The 12,721-nt window shown below is 44.4% G+C and overlaps 1 protein-coding gene across 6 annotated transcripts in view; it reads left to right on the top strand.

Annotated features, from left to right (window-relative positions):
• The window catches only part of ENOX1 (ecto-NOX disulfide-thiol exchanger 1), a 653,611-nt gene that overhangs the window by 573,963 nt on the left and 66,927 nt on the right, over window positions 1-12,721 (top strand). For all 6 annotated transcript variants that reach the window (XM_019524278.1, XM_019524281.1, XM_019524282.1 and 3 more), the window contains one exon: window positions 1,457-1,641. In XM_019524278.1, coding sequence (XP_019379823.1) covers window positions 1,457-1,641 — 185 coding nt within the window. The remainder of the gene's footprint in view (window positions 1-1,456; window positions 1,642-12,721) is intronic.

Genomic DNA, 12,721 nt, shown 5'->3' on the forward strand with positions numbered 1-12,721 from the left:
TCAGAGCTGGGGGAGGGGTGGTTCAGTGTGGGGGGAGGTTTTTCTTTTGGGTGTAGGGGTGGCTGGGGAGCTAAAAATAGCCTCTGGGCCTGGGGGGAAGAGAGAGTCCCCACAACACCCACCCCTACCCTGAGGGCCCCTCTAGTCCCCCTGATCCCACCAAACTCTTTTGGACCCCACCAACCCCACTTGCACCCAACCTCCCCTCCCGGCAAAATGTGCTAGCCCCTGCAATCTGCACCACAGACCCTGCTTGCCCCCCAGTCTCCCAGATCCCCCTGCAGACCCAACTTGCCCCCAGATCCCCCATGAGTACCCCACTTTTCCCCCAATTGCCCCACCAGAGCCTGCTTGCCTTGCTCTGATCTTCCCAAGCCCCCAGTAGCCACCCCGTCTCTACTTACCTTAGATAGGGTGGCCATTTTTAACTCTATCTAACCCCAACACCCCAGCCTCCCTGAATGTCTGTACATACCCCTAATCAAAAGCATAATTGGCTTCATTTTGGGCCAGAGCTCTAGTCCTCTTCCCCAATCAGTTGGAAGCCATTTTATTCTACATACACTCCCAGCTGAACTCTTTTCACAGCTCTGGATGGCAGGATAGAAGAGAGTCAGTGCTGGTATCCATGGGTAGTAATAGTTCATTTTCCCAAATTAGACTGACTCTACTAAAGTGTTTCTCAGGTACTTTCTCTAAGGCAGCAGTCCTCAATCTCTCTATGCCATTGCTACTTTTCTTCCAGCCATTGTACACCAAGCCAGGACCATCTTTCCATTAAGTAACATTTGAAGAGCAGGGTTTCCACAACTCCTGAACTTTTGTTTATACTTGCTCTTCTGGCCCTACCCAAGGTTGAAAAAGCCATCCATTTATCTGGGCTTGTCAGTGACAGAGAACTGAACCATTTGGTATTGAATCACTTCAAGTGTAAGCGATCTAGTGTGCCATTAGAATTAGTTTAAAGGGTTGTTCTGTGTTCACACTTGTGCTGTCCTTAACTCTTTCCTTTGTAGTATCCTCTGGTTGTCTCTTGAACAGTCTGCAAGTACCTCTCAGGTGCAGCACATTTCAAAAGGCTATGAGTGTACTGTGGAGCAGTATTTGTGAGAAGGAATCAGGGAACCAATTCTCTGTCTACAGTGACATTAAACTACTTGCAATTGAACTAATTAAACTTGACACATTTATTTGACCTGCATATACTAACTGCTTATTAGACTTTTTGTTAACCATTAGTGGACAAGTTGAAATGTTTTTTGTTTGGTCACAAGGTGTTCTATAAATGTGCCAATGGCTTTTACCAGTTGAATTCCTCTAATGTAGACTAAGCAAAAGGGTGCAGTATTTATCTTGTAAATGTTGATGTTGTATCCTCTTTTATCTGTCCAGTGCCACCTAAGTTATCAGCAATAATTCATTTTACTGACTTCTTGCTGTGTTAATTTTCTTTTAGCTCTAGCTGCCCAGGCTTATGCACTTAAGGAAGAAAATGACAGTCTCCGGTGGCAGCTGGATGCTTATAGAAATGAGGTGGAGCTTCTAAAACAAGAGAAAGGGCAACTCTTTCGTACAGAAGAAAGCCTTACGAAGGACCAACAGCTACAATTTCTACAGCAGACAATGCAAGGCATGCAACAGGTATCATGAAAAGGGGTTAATGTCACTTCCCAGAAATGTGCCATATTATTCCAATTATAATTCAACCCTGCTTAAAAGTCGCCCACATGTTTTCTAATTCAATTTTAGGAAAAACAGCTTTTCCTCTGAGCATTCTAATATTATAAAAACCTTAGTCTGTCTGTCCATCTGTCTATAATGCTTTATTCACACTCTGATTGGCTGAGAAACAGCCAATTAGAGTGCTCCATGAACGTTCAGCCAGAAGACAGTGCGGCAGAGCACTGCCATGACAGTGAGGACACAGGGTCCCCTGTCCCCTGCAGGCAGCAGTGATAGAGGGGAGTGGGGAGAGCTGCCTCAGCCCTAAAGCAGCAGGGGAGGGGAAGATCGGCCAGCCCTGGCCACACAGCAGTGGGTGGGGAGGATGCGGAGAACTGGCCTGCCCAACCAGACAAGAAGGGGGGGGCAGGGAGGGGCAGGCGGAGCACAGACTTGGGTGGGGGGGACAAGGAAATGCTGAGCCCCGACACAAGCTGGCTGTGAGGGGTAGGGGGGACACGGTGGTGCCCCACTGCTACCACACCCTGACAACCACCCTGAAGGCAGGAGAGGCAGTGAGGGTGGGGGGAGTGGGCCCATTCACCCCCTCCCTGACTGGAAGCGGGGGTGTGGCCAGATGTGGGGCTTTGTCCCCACCCACTGTAATGGTGGGGTGCTGCCGCCCTACCCTGCCAAAAGCCCCCAGGGAGGGGGAGGGGGGCATGGTGATGGCACCCCACCACCACTGCCGGGCTCTGCCAACAGCCACGGGGGAGGGGAGGGGAGGGGAGGGGAGGGAGCAGCATGCAGACCACGCGGACCTGGAGCGTGGGGATGTGGGAGAGTAGCGGCAGCCTTGGCCCTGAAGGGAGATGGGAGCAGGACCAGACCCAAAGCACAGGGTGGGGGCCGGACATAGGCCTTTGTCCCACCCCAGCCCCACCTCCCATCATTCTTGACAGGCACTTGGCTAGTAAGTTAATAAGTACGAAAAAGGATTTTGAGCTGCTTTTGCTCTCACAAAATCCCACAGGAGAATCAACTAACCAAAGAAAGGACCCAAAGGGTTAAATGGACTAAACATTAAGATAAAAACTGGGCTGAAAATTATTTCTCACTTGGTATATTTATTGCATGCAAAAAAATACAGCAGGTACAAAAATCAGGATGCTAGAAGGCCCTGCCTTAGATTAACCCTGCATATAAGTCAAGTGAGATTTTTATGATTCTTTGGGGCAGGGGAAGAGGGAGGTAGCTTTTAAATTCAGAAAAGAGTAGTTATACAAAAGTAGTATAGTACTTTTTGTGGTATAGTACCACACACCTCTCCAGTGCCAAAAACTGCTTTGAAGTCAATGGAGCTATTGATGTGTCTGTGTCAAGCACAGTGTCACCTCCACCACTCTTGACAGTGACTTAATGCTATAAACTGGGAATTTATTTCTAAGCGTTTGTGTCCAAAAAATTAACAGTCTTCTACTTCTGATTTCACCACTAGAAATCATAAATCCTGTCTTTGTGACAGTGCAATTGGTAGCTGTAAGGATGGCTATGAGGCTCCAGATTTATAGCTCCCGATCAAGAGAAAATTTCAGTAGCAGATATGTGAATGCACAGATTACAGCTATGTCCAAAAACTTTTCTGAGTTGGGATAATTTAAAGCACAAACATGTTACTTCTAAACAAAATACTTGAGAGTCGGGAAATCTGGCATTAGCTGCCCTTCTAATTCAGGAATAAAATTGGTAGCAAAAATTGACTTCAAAGCACTTAAGCACAAAGTTTAAGCATGTCAGTAATCTCATCCTTTATTAATAGCATACTTTAGTATTACTGACATCAATCACATGTGTATAAATGCTTTGCTATATGTAGGACTTGATGCCTGATCTCTATTGCCTTGAATTTTGTCAAGTCATTCACAGCAACACAAAGTGGATATAAAATGCTGCCAAGTCAAAATGGTAAGCCTTTTACAACTCATTCAGCATTGTTGTATTTGCTCTGAACCTACCTAAGATTCAAAGCAAAGGAGATCAGGTCCTCAGAATTGTAAGTGAATCCCTGTGGGAAAGTTGATTAAATGTTAATATTGTTAACCAAGAATATTAAGAAAAACCATACAGTGCTTTATCATTTTCTATCTGTTTTATGTAGTCATGACACTGAATTTTATCCCTGCCTTGATTTTAAAGTCCTTGGCAGTGAATTTTTGCTAGTTTGGAATTAACCCAACAATTTTCTATGGTACATGAATACAAACAAGAATAAGAGCTGTACATTTAACTGTAATAACTTCAGGTCTAATGACACAATATCTTTTGACTGTTTTGACTATTTTTGCCTAGTTTGTTGTGCTTTTTTAAATTTCATGTATTATCTACCAAATTAGTGTACATTATAATAGTTGTATCTGCTTTTACTTTGCTTTTCAGATTAATAATATAGTGCTAGCATATTTGTAAAGCATCTACTTTCTCTTTAATTGGAGCAAAAAGATGTGTTATATGGTATGTGATGATGTGGCACACCACCTCCACCCCCATTTTCTAAATGTAGATGGGTCAAGGAATTGGAAAAGAGGGTGCTGGCAGTCCAGTGGTAGTGCCTGCTAAAGAAGGAGAGCATGGACGCTATTAAGGTGGAGTCCATGATATTTGTTGTGAAGTTGTGAGCAGATTCAACAACCAGGTGGATTATTGGGGTGGCTTTGGATAGACAGTTTTCATTTACTAGTAGCATTCATACTATCCCTGGATATCTACACTTTCCCTGTGCTTCAGCCATGAATATGTAAATAGCAGCCTTTGATTTAAGATCAGCCTTTGATTTATGTAGAACCTGTAGAACTCTGGGCTATGCTTATAGAAATGCTGAGGACTGGTAGCTTCAGTTGAAATCCATCAGCATAGCAGGTGCTCAGCATCTATGAAAATCAGGTTCTATATGAAATATTAAACATATACCCAGGACTTTGCTGGTAATGATTTAACAAAAAGATTTCTCATTCCCTTTTATCCTGTTGCATATATTAAAGTTAATTTAAAACAAGATAAACTAGATTCCTTTGAGTTCCTGAGTCCTACATATAAGTCTGTATTACAAAAATGTATTCCTTCTCTCAGTTCACACCCACTCTCTTCTAACCCCCTCCTTCCTCTCACTTTGAAAACTAGAGAATAATTATTGGTGCTGCAGCCTGAAGAACAGGTCTTGCAGAGAAAAATGGACGCATTTACAGAATCAAGGAATATTCCGTAAATGGACTTGCTACCAAACTGTAGCAAATAACACAACATTGATATATTCTTAATGTACTCCAAACATCTGGCCATTTTTCAGGATTCTTTCATGCTCTTATCAGAGTGATTAAATGAATGATTTTTTTTCTCTCCTCTCACTCCTACTGTTCAAAAGCAGCATCAGCAAACATATATATCTCCTCCTGAAGTACATGCATTGAACAATAGTAGCAATCTGCCAACATGCATTGTCTAAAAATGAAAATCCATTGGAACAATGGCAGGTCAGGCATTGAAGTTATATGTTTTTGAGTCAACTCCATCCATGAAAATGTGTCATAGCTTAATTTCATAGCCACTATAAAATCCCAAACAAATGGAAATAATGTCTTGTATCCATGGTAACAAATGAGATAGACTTTACCTGATTTTAAGACGGAAATTAAATTAACTTGTCACTGCTCCAAAGCTTCAGTGTATTTCTATATAAGGATATACACTTAAAGCGTATATGTTTCAAATGGCTCAGTATTTTTGCAATGCTGGAAATTGTGTAAGAAAACTCTGTAATCATAGGAAAGGGTTAGCTATTTTAGCATACACCTTTAATCACTCACTATTTTTTAATCTTTTCTTCCTTTCTGAAATGATTCAAAATGTTCACATAACAGAGCACAATTATTTCTACCACATACATTATTATAAGTGGGACGGGCAGCTCTGCCTTATTAAGGTTGATTACAGCTTGCCAAACTTAAACTACTTGGGCTGAAATTTTCCTTGCTCAGTCCCTGCCTCAAGTGAAACCATTCCATTCTGAAGAGAATGAGACATTGTTTTGCCTATTTAAGAAAATTCTTGTAACTCTTCCTTTTCTGCTTTGTGTTGGAGACATCAAAATTGGCAGTAAGTGGCCTTTGTGTCAAGGGCATCAGTTGTGCTATTCCTTTGAAAATGGACTCAGTTGGGGCAAGTTGTAAGGCTTTGAAAAACTTATGTTCACATATGATAAGCAGAGATTTATTAGAGCTTAGTAGTTAAGGTACTAAGCACATTCCTTCCTTTAACATACAGTTCTGACTAGAGGTGCACTGATAAATCGGTCCCATATTGGATCAGCACTGATATGAGGAAAGTTGAGAGTATTGACAATTGGCTTTTTTTGTCAGATGAGGCCAATAATGTGACTGATAAATGCCCCGTGCATGCACGCAGCGTAGCACGCAGGCGGCCACAAGCACAGCCCAGCAGCATGGAGAGCAGCCAGGTCCAGCTGGTAAGTCTGTTGTGGAGGAAGGGGCAAGGGGGGAGGGAAGGAGAGTAGTGGGGTACATTGAGGCCTCCATGGTGAGGGAGGAAGTGGGAGTGGGGTTGGGGCTGGGGCGGGGACAGGCTCTGCCCAGCTGGGGTGGGGCACAGGACAGAACCATGGCTTGTCCGAGGGAAGTCGCAAGGAAGGGGGGGTTCCCACTGCTGCACACACCCTGGGAGTGCATGGGGGTGGGGGCGTGTGTTCCCAGATCTGCACAGGGCAAGGGCTGGCTGCCACTGGGCTGGGGCCAGGGCTTCTCTGGGTTCTTCCCGGTGGGGGGCTGGGCCAGGGTGGTTCGGGGGTCTGCAACCAACCCAAAATTTGCTGTAGCCCCCCAATCCCCCCTCCCAGTGCTGCCACTGTGCAACCACCCACTAGGAAGAGGCCACTGCAGCCCCAGCCCCAGCCTGTAGCTACAGCCCACCCCACCCCATGCACAGATCTGGGGACACAAGCCCCCAATGCCCTCCCAGGGTGCTCACAGCAGCGGGAGCTGCTCTTCCCCATGCCTCCCAGACAATCCGCAGCTCCATCTGGTGCCCTGCCCCACCCCAGCAGGGCAGCACCTTCCCCTGTCCCAGCCTCAGCACCAGCCCCACTCCCTCTCTCACCACAGGGGCCTCAATCTGCACCCCCAATGCCCCTTCCCTACCCCCACACACTTTCCCCCACAAAAGACTTACCAACTGGATGCCACTCTCCACACTGTGGGGCTGCATATCAGATCAACATTGACTGATATGGCTTGTTAAAAATTGGCCATCAATATTGGCTCAAAAAATCTCTATCGGTGCATCTCTAGTACTGATCAGACTGAGTATGTGCCATTCCCACAAACCAGTGGAGCAAGCTCCACTCCTAAGAACCTCTGAATAGACCATGGCCATAGAGTGTCTTAATAAGTTCTGCACAGCCTAGGGCTATAGAAGTTCAGAAAGATCTTCAGTGTAGTATGCTGCCAGCACCCTTGAGGAAACCATCTGCAAGAGGATCATGAGGCAACCCGCCAGATATGACCTGGCCACCTTCCTCAGTGGCTCTCTGGAGGGCGAGTTCAGCAGAGACAGCAAGGACTTTGCCTCACTGCGGGGCTGAGCCTGCAATGCCACGTCACCTCAGGAAGTGCACTGGCTGTGCCTGGACCTGGACCTGGACCAAGGAGTGCCAGGAGCTGGGAGTCTCACTGCAGCCAGCTCCACATGCCAACTGCATCACTGTGATGCACCACATGAGGTCCTTCCATGAGGAATGGTTCCTGAAGGACGCTGTTCATAACAAGTACGCCAGTGACCTGAGGGCCAAACCTGACCAGAGCAAGGTCTTTGACATCACCTCAAAGTGGGACTCCAGCAACCACTTCATGCCCAGCAGGAGCTTCAAAAACTTCGCAGCTTGGAACTTCCTCCACCATGCCCACCTCAACTGCCTGCCTCTGAATGGGGCTGTTCACTTCGGTCGGCAGTGCAGCTACATGGTGGAGACACTCCCACATGTGCTGTGCAGCTGCAGGCTGCATACCAGAGCCTGGCAGCTCCACCACAATGCTGTCCAGGACCACCTGGTGAAGGCCATCCTGGTCACAGTGGGGGAGATCTCCATGAACTGCACTGTCCCAGGCTGAGAGAGCCAGATGCGCCCTGACATAATCATCACCCATGAGGAGGGCAAGAAAGTTGTGATTGTGGACGTCACAATCCCCTTCAAGAACTGGTGCCAAGCCTTCACTGATTTCCAGGCTTACAAGTGGGAGAAGTATGCCTCACTGGCTGACATCCTGAGGGGCCGCAGCTGAAGGACCTGAATCTGTTCAGCCTCCACAAGAGAAGACTGAGAGAGGATCTGGGGGCCATATGTAAACTCACCAGGGGGACCAGAGGAAAATAGGTGAGGCTCTGTTCCCCTGGGCACCACCTGGGATAATAAGGAATAACAGCCACAAATTGATTGAGAGCAGGTTCAGGTGTAATGTCAGGAGGCATTACTTTACAGTTAGGGCTGCCAGGCTCTGGAATGGGCTCCCAAGGGAGGTGGTGCTCCCTTGGGGGTTTTCAATAGGAGGTTGGATAGATATCTGGCTGCGGTATTATGATCCCAGCACTTGTTCCTGCCCAGGGCAGGGGTCAGACTTGATGATCTATTCAGGTCCCTTCTGACCCTAGAAACTATGAAACTATGATGTGACAGTCAACACACTCATCAGGGGAATGGTCAGAGCCTGAAACCCCAGCAACAAGAGCATCCTGTGTGCCTGCTGCATCTCCCGCCACTACGTAAAGCTGATGCACCACCTCATAGTGTTCGACACCATCCATTGGCCCATGACACCTACATCGAGCCCATCACAGGCCATTGCCAGCACACCAACCCCACCAGACCAACCGCCACCGAACTGGATCTAGAGGGGACTGCCTGAAACCCCCTCTGCACCTGATGGACTCTCAGAGCCACTGTCTAACCACAGACCACTCCAGTGCACCTGGCAAAGACCCCTCCGGTAGGACTCTATAGACTGAGCAACTTCTTCAACCTACTCCGGCGTGCATCTATCTTGTTTCTCTCTCAGCATCACAACCCGCCCTCCCCTCTTTCCCCACCCATCCTTCCTACCCCCGGGCTTAATTGGCTCACATTGTATTTTCTGTAATCTCGTTGCATTCCCTTCCTCACCCCCATCCCTCTTATGTTAGCCCCTCACTCCGGCACTCTGTATTTCCTTTATGGTTTTTGTCATTTTTTGGTTCATGACTTTGGTTGGACATTTACTAATAAAATTCAATTTGTTTCTGGTCAGGGTAGGGATGAAACCAGGGAGCCTGTCAGTCTTAAAGGAAATGCACAAAAAGACTTTGTGCCCACTAGAACGCAGTTCCCTCCAAAATCTGAAGTCAAATGAAAGATTCTGAGTCTCACCATTCGTCTGCTGTCAGCAAATATCTGGGGTGCCATGCAATGTTAGCACTGGTAGGTGTGCAAACACGATTCACATAATAAACCCAGAGGTTTCAAATAGGAATCCATAGTATTAAAAACATTCTGCCCTATTGTCATCTTTCTGAGTTCTTTGCAACAAAATAATTGCTCTATTATTTTTCTGTAGTCAAAAAAAAAGTGAAAAACTGTTGCTATCAGTTACTCTTGTAGTTCTAGTGGCAGAGGTCCATGCAGTTAACCTCTGCAGTTAAGATTCAAACCCTGCAGATGACCTGTTCAAGTGTCAGTTTGTTGCCACGTGATAGAATTTCTAGTTTTTCAATTTGCTTTTCTTTAGAGATCTAGGAAACTACACAGAGATAAAGTGGAAAAAAACGTTTCTAGAATCACAAAGCCAAGTACTCAGAAGTTAGGAAGCAGTAGACATAAGGTGCCCTGTGCATTATCATCCAATCTTTAATTACATATATGCTATGTTTGCCATAAGACCACTGCCTTGCCCAGGGCACTGCATGGCGCAGTGCTTAGGTAATAAGCAGTTATTCATTGTTTTTTATCTTCATTGTTGTGTGTAATCATATATATATTCTCAGAATGATGTGAAAGCCTACTTAATTCTCCCTTCAGTGAATACCAGATGAGTATGGAGTTCCTTGGGTGCCATATTATCATATCATTAATAAAATTGGCCAGTACGTCAGTCTGTAGATATTGAACAGGCTGAGAATGCTGGCCCAAACACTATGCTGGTAGCACAGCTTAAAAAGAAAAAATTACAGTTTGACTTGGCCATTTTTAGGAAAAGCCACAAGAAAGTTATTTGAAAAAAGCAAAATGTAACAAAAATATGAAGACTCAAATGTTTTGCATCAGAAGTTACCTTTTTTCTGATATTTTTCATGGAAATCATTCAAACAGCACTTGTGCTGTGGTAGCAGCCAGCACTATGAACACATGTATTAGAGGGAACTTTTCCCATGCTGTCAGGACAGTTTGAATTTGGGTTGTTTGGACTGAGCAGCGCTGAGCATGTACATCTCATACCAAAGGCAATGGGAATTAGCAATGCTCAGCATTGCTTAAATTTCAGAGTCTCACAAGAGTTGGATTATGCCCTTATTATGCAAATAAGAACATGTACATTTGTGTAAAGGTATGTAGATTGTGTGGATTATGTAAATGTATGTGGATTACGCAGATTTGATCATTAGAGTTAGATTATGTCCTTATTGTGTAGATTACTTGAAATATGGACCATGTCTTTAGATGTATCTGGAACAAGACTGAGGACACTGTCATAACTTTGCATATATTAATAACATATTTGATATTCCAGAAAGCTAGCAATATACTTACTTGGTTGCCATTCATGTGCCTTGGAATTTTGTTCTCCATGGTGGCAAAAAGGAATATTTTTTCCCTTCTGTTGTAACAAATGCCAGGGATTTATTTTACCTTCCTCAGAAACATTACATGCTGGCTGAAGCCAAGTCTGGGGATTTTAACTGCATCAGTACAACTGTTGAGATTAAAACCTGGAGGTTCCTTGCTAAAGGGTCTTGCCCCTCTGCTTAGGGTCAAACAGATTGCCATATTTGAGATCAGGAAGGATTTTACCCTCTGCTCAGATGTTTCCATCATTTTGTATCCTTCACCCGCAAGCAAGCTGTTTATCACCCAAATAAAGTACAAATCTACCCCGCCTTCTATCACCCAAATGGCAAAAGTCCTGGATGCTTTGGTAAAAGCCTGAAAACACACAGAATATAGAACTACCATGGACACTAACAACTGCTTCCCCTTGGGTTTAGATGTTTCAGCAGAAGCTAAGCACCAAGATACACATTAACTGTCAGCTGGATGGAGCTCGTTGTGAATTGCACTCATTAGTTTATCTTGACAACAAAAAAGCTTCGTGTTCTGTTTTATCCTCCTACTCAGCACTCACCAACCAGTTACTCAACATGTAGCCCAGCATACACATGAATAGCTATAAAATGCTTCTTTTTAAAATGCAGTATTAAAGAGCAGAGTAAATAAACGAGAGGAAAAATACTACTTTTTATATTTGCTTTTTTACCTGCTGAATAAATAGACTAGAGTAATTAAGTTGGGAATATTTTTATTGCTCTCCACAGTATGAATTCTAATTTGATCTTTAAATTTGCCTGGAGCAACGGCAGTGGCAAAAAACTGTCAGCACTGATAATCATTGATAAATTTATGGGAGGGATTACATGATACAGGGACCAGACTCAATGATGTGGGTAGTCCCCTTCGGTTCTGTATTTTATGTTCTTGTTTTCTTCTGATTGATATTTGAATTTTGACCAAACATCCCTGTTTCTAGGACAGGGAGGAAGTGGCCCAGTAAAGATGTTTAAGCACTTTTGTTTACTGTGTTCACTTAAATATTTGACGATAAAGCTAAAAGTTAACTGCTGATGATTATATTACCCCCCAAAAAAATCAATTACCTCATGACTGTCTTTATCTCAGAGTTGCAAACTGAAGTTGTCTCCCAAATTAAGCATCTCTAAGGTAGCAGGGGAGGAGGTCAGCCTTTTTGGATGGCATGCCACAAATTAGCTCCACACCCTCCCTGAGTGCCATTCTGATCCTTCTACCCTGCCCAGTCAGCTGCTCTGCTTTCTGCTCCCTGAACTGTGCTCCCTGCCTGATCTACTGCTTTACTTTCTGCTTCTTGCCCTGTGCTCCATGCCCATTTCAAGCCCCGGTGTGGTCCCTATACTAATCCCAGAGGTGATCAGTGGCTGGGTCCGGGGTTTGAACCACTTTAATAGGTTCCCAAAATCAGCTGACAGTTGCCTGATTGCTGAGCAACTTTGCTAGCACAGAAAGAGCCTGGGATCATAATCCTGGGCTCCCCCTTTACTGACAAGTAGAGTGCAATTGGAGTTTGATCCGTCATCCTCAAGTCAGGCATCCTGCCATGCTAGCACAGCATTTGGCACAATTTTTGGGATCGTAGCTCAGATCCCATCACACCTTTCACTGAATGTGAGCTGCCTTAGAAATGCACTAATATCTATACGAAAATTGCAGGTTAGTCCTAGTAAAATCTAGTTCTCATAAGGATTACAGTCTGACTTTTTTATCAGAATAACATAACATAAACCTAAGCATAGGACCTCTCCTGGTTATTACATTCTTCTTCGTTTCAGGATGGAATTTTGGTGCTTTCCTAAATCAGCTCCCAAGAAATTAGTAGAAATAAATTAAGCCAGTGGGTGGTTTTTTGAAAGTCCCAATCCTAGCACAAGATATTATTTTCTTTATAATTTAGCAGTGAGATTAAAATTCATGCCAAATTGACCTATTTCACGGCTTTATACCAACATTTGTGCTTCATCTAGCCTTGCTGCTACTGCTTTTATTTATTAACTTTCCTTGAAGAAAATCAATGAAATATTTCTCCTTGAAAAGAAGAAACAAAATCTAAAATCTGTTTTGGGCCTTTACAAGTGAGTAGGGTATGTTTACACGGAACGTGCCTCTGTGCTAATTGGGGCCATTTGCTTATACAATTAAAAAGACTCCTTTTGAAATAAA

Source organism: Gavialis gangeticus, unplaced genomic scaffold, assembly GCF_001723915.1.
Source record: "Gavialis gangeticus isolate Ggan-Ray unplaced genomic scaffold, GavGan_comp1, whole genome shotgun sequence".
Classification (NCBI taxonomy): Eukaryota; Metazoa; Chordata; order Crocodylia; family Gavialidae; genus Gavialis; species Gavialis gangeticus.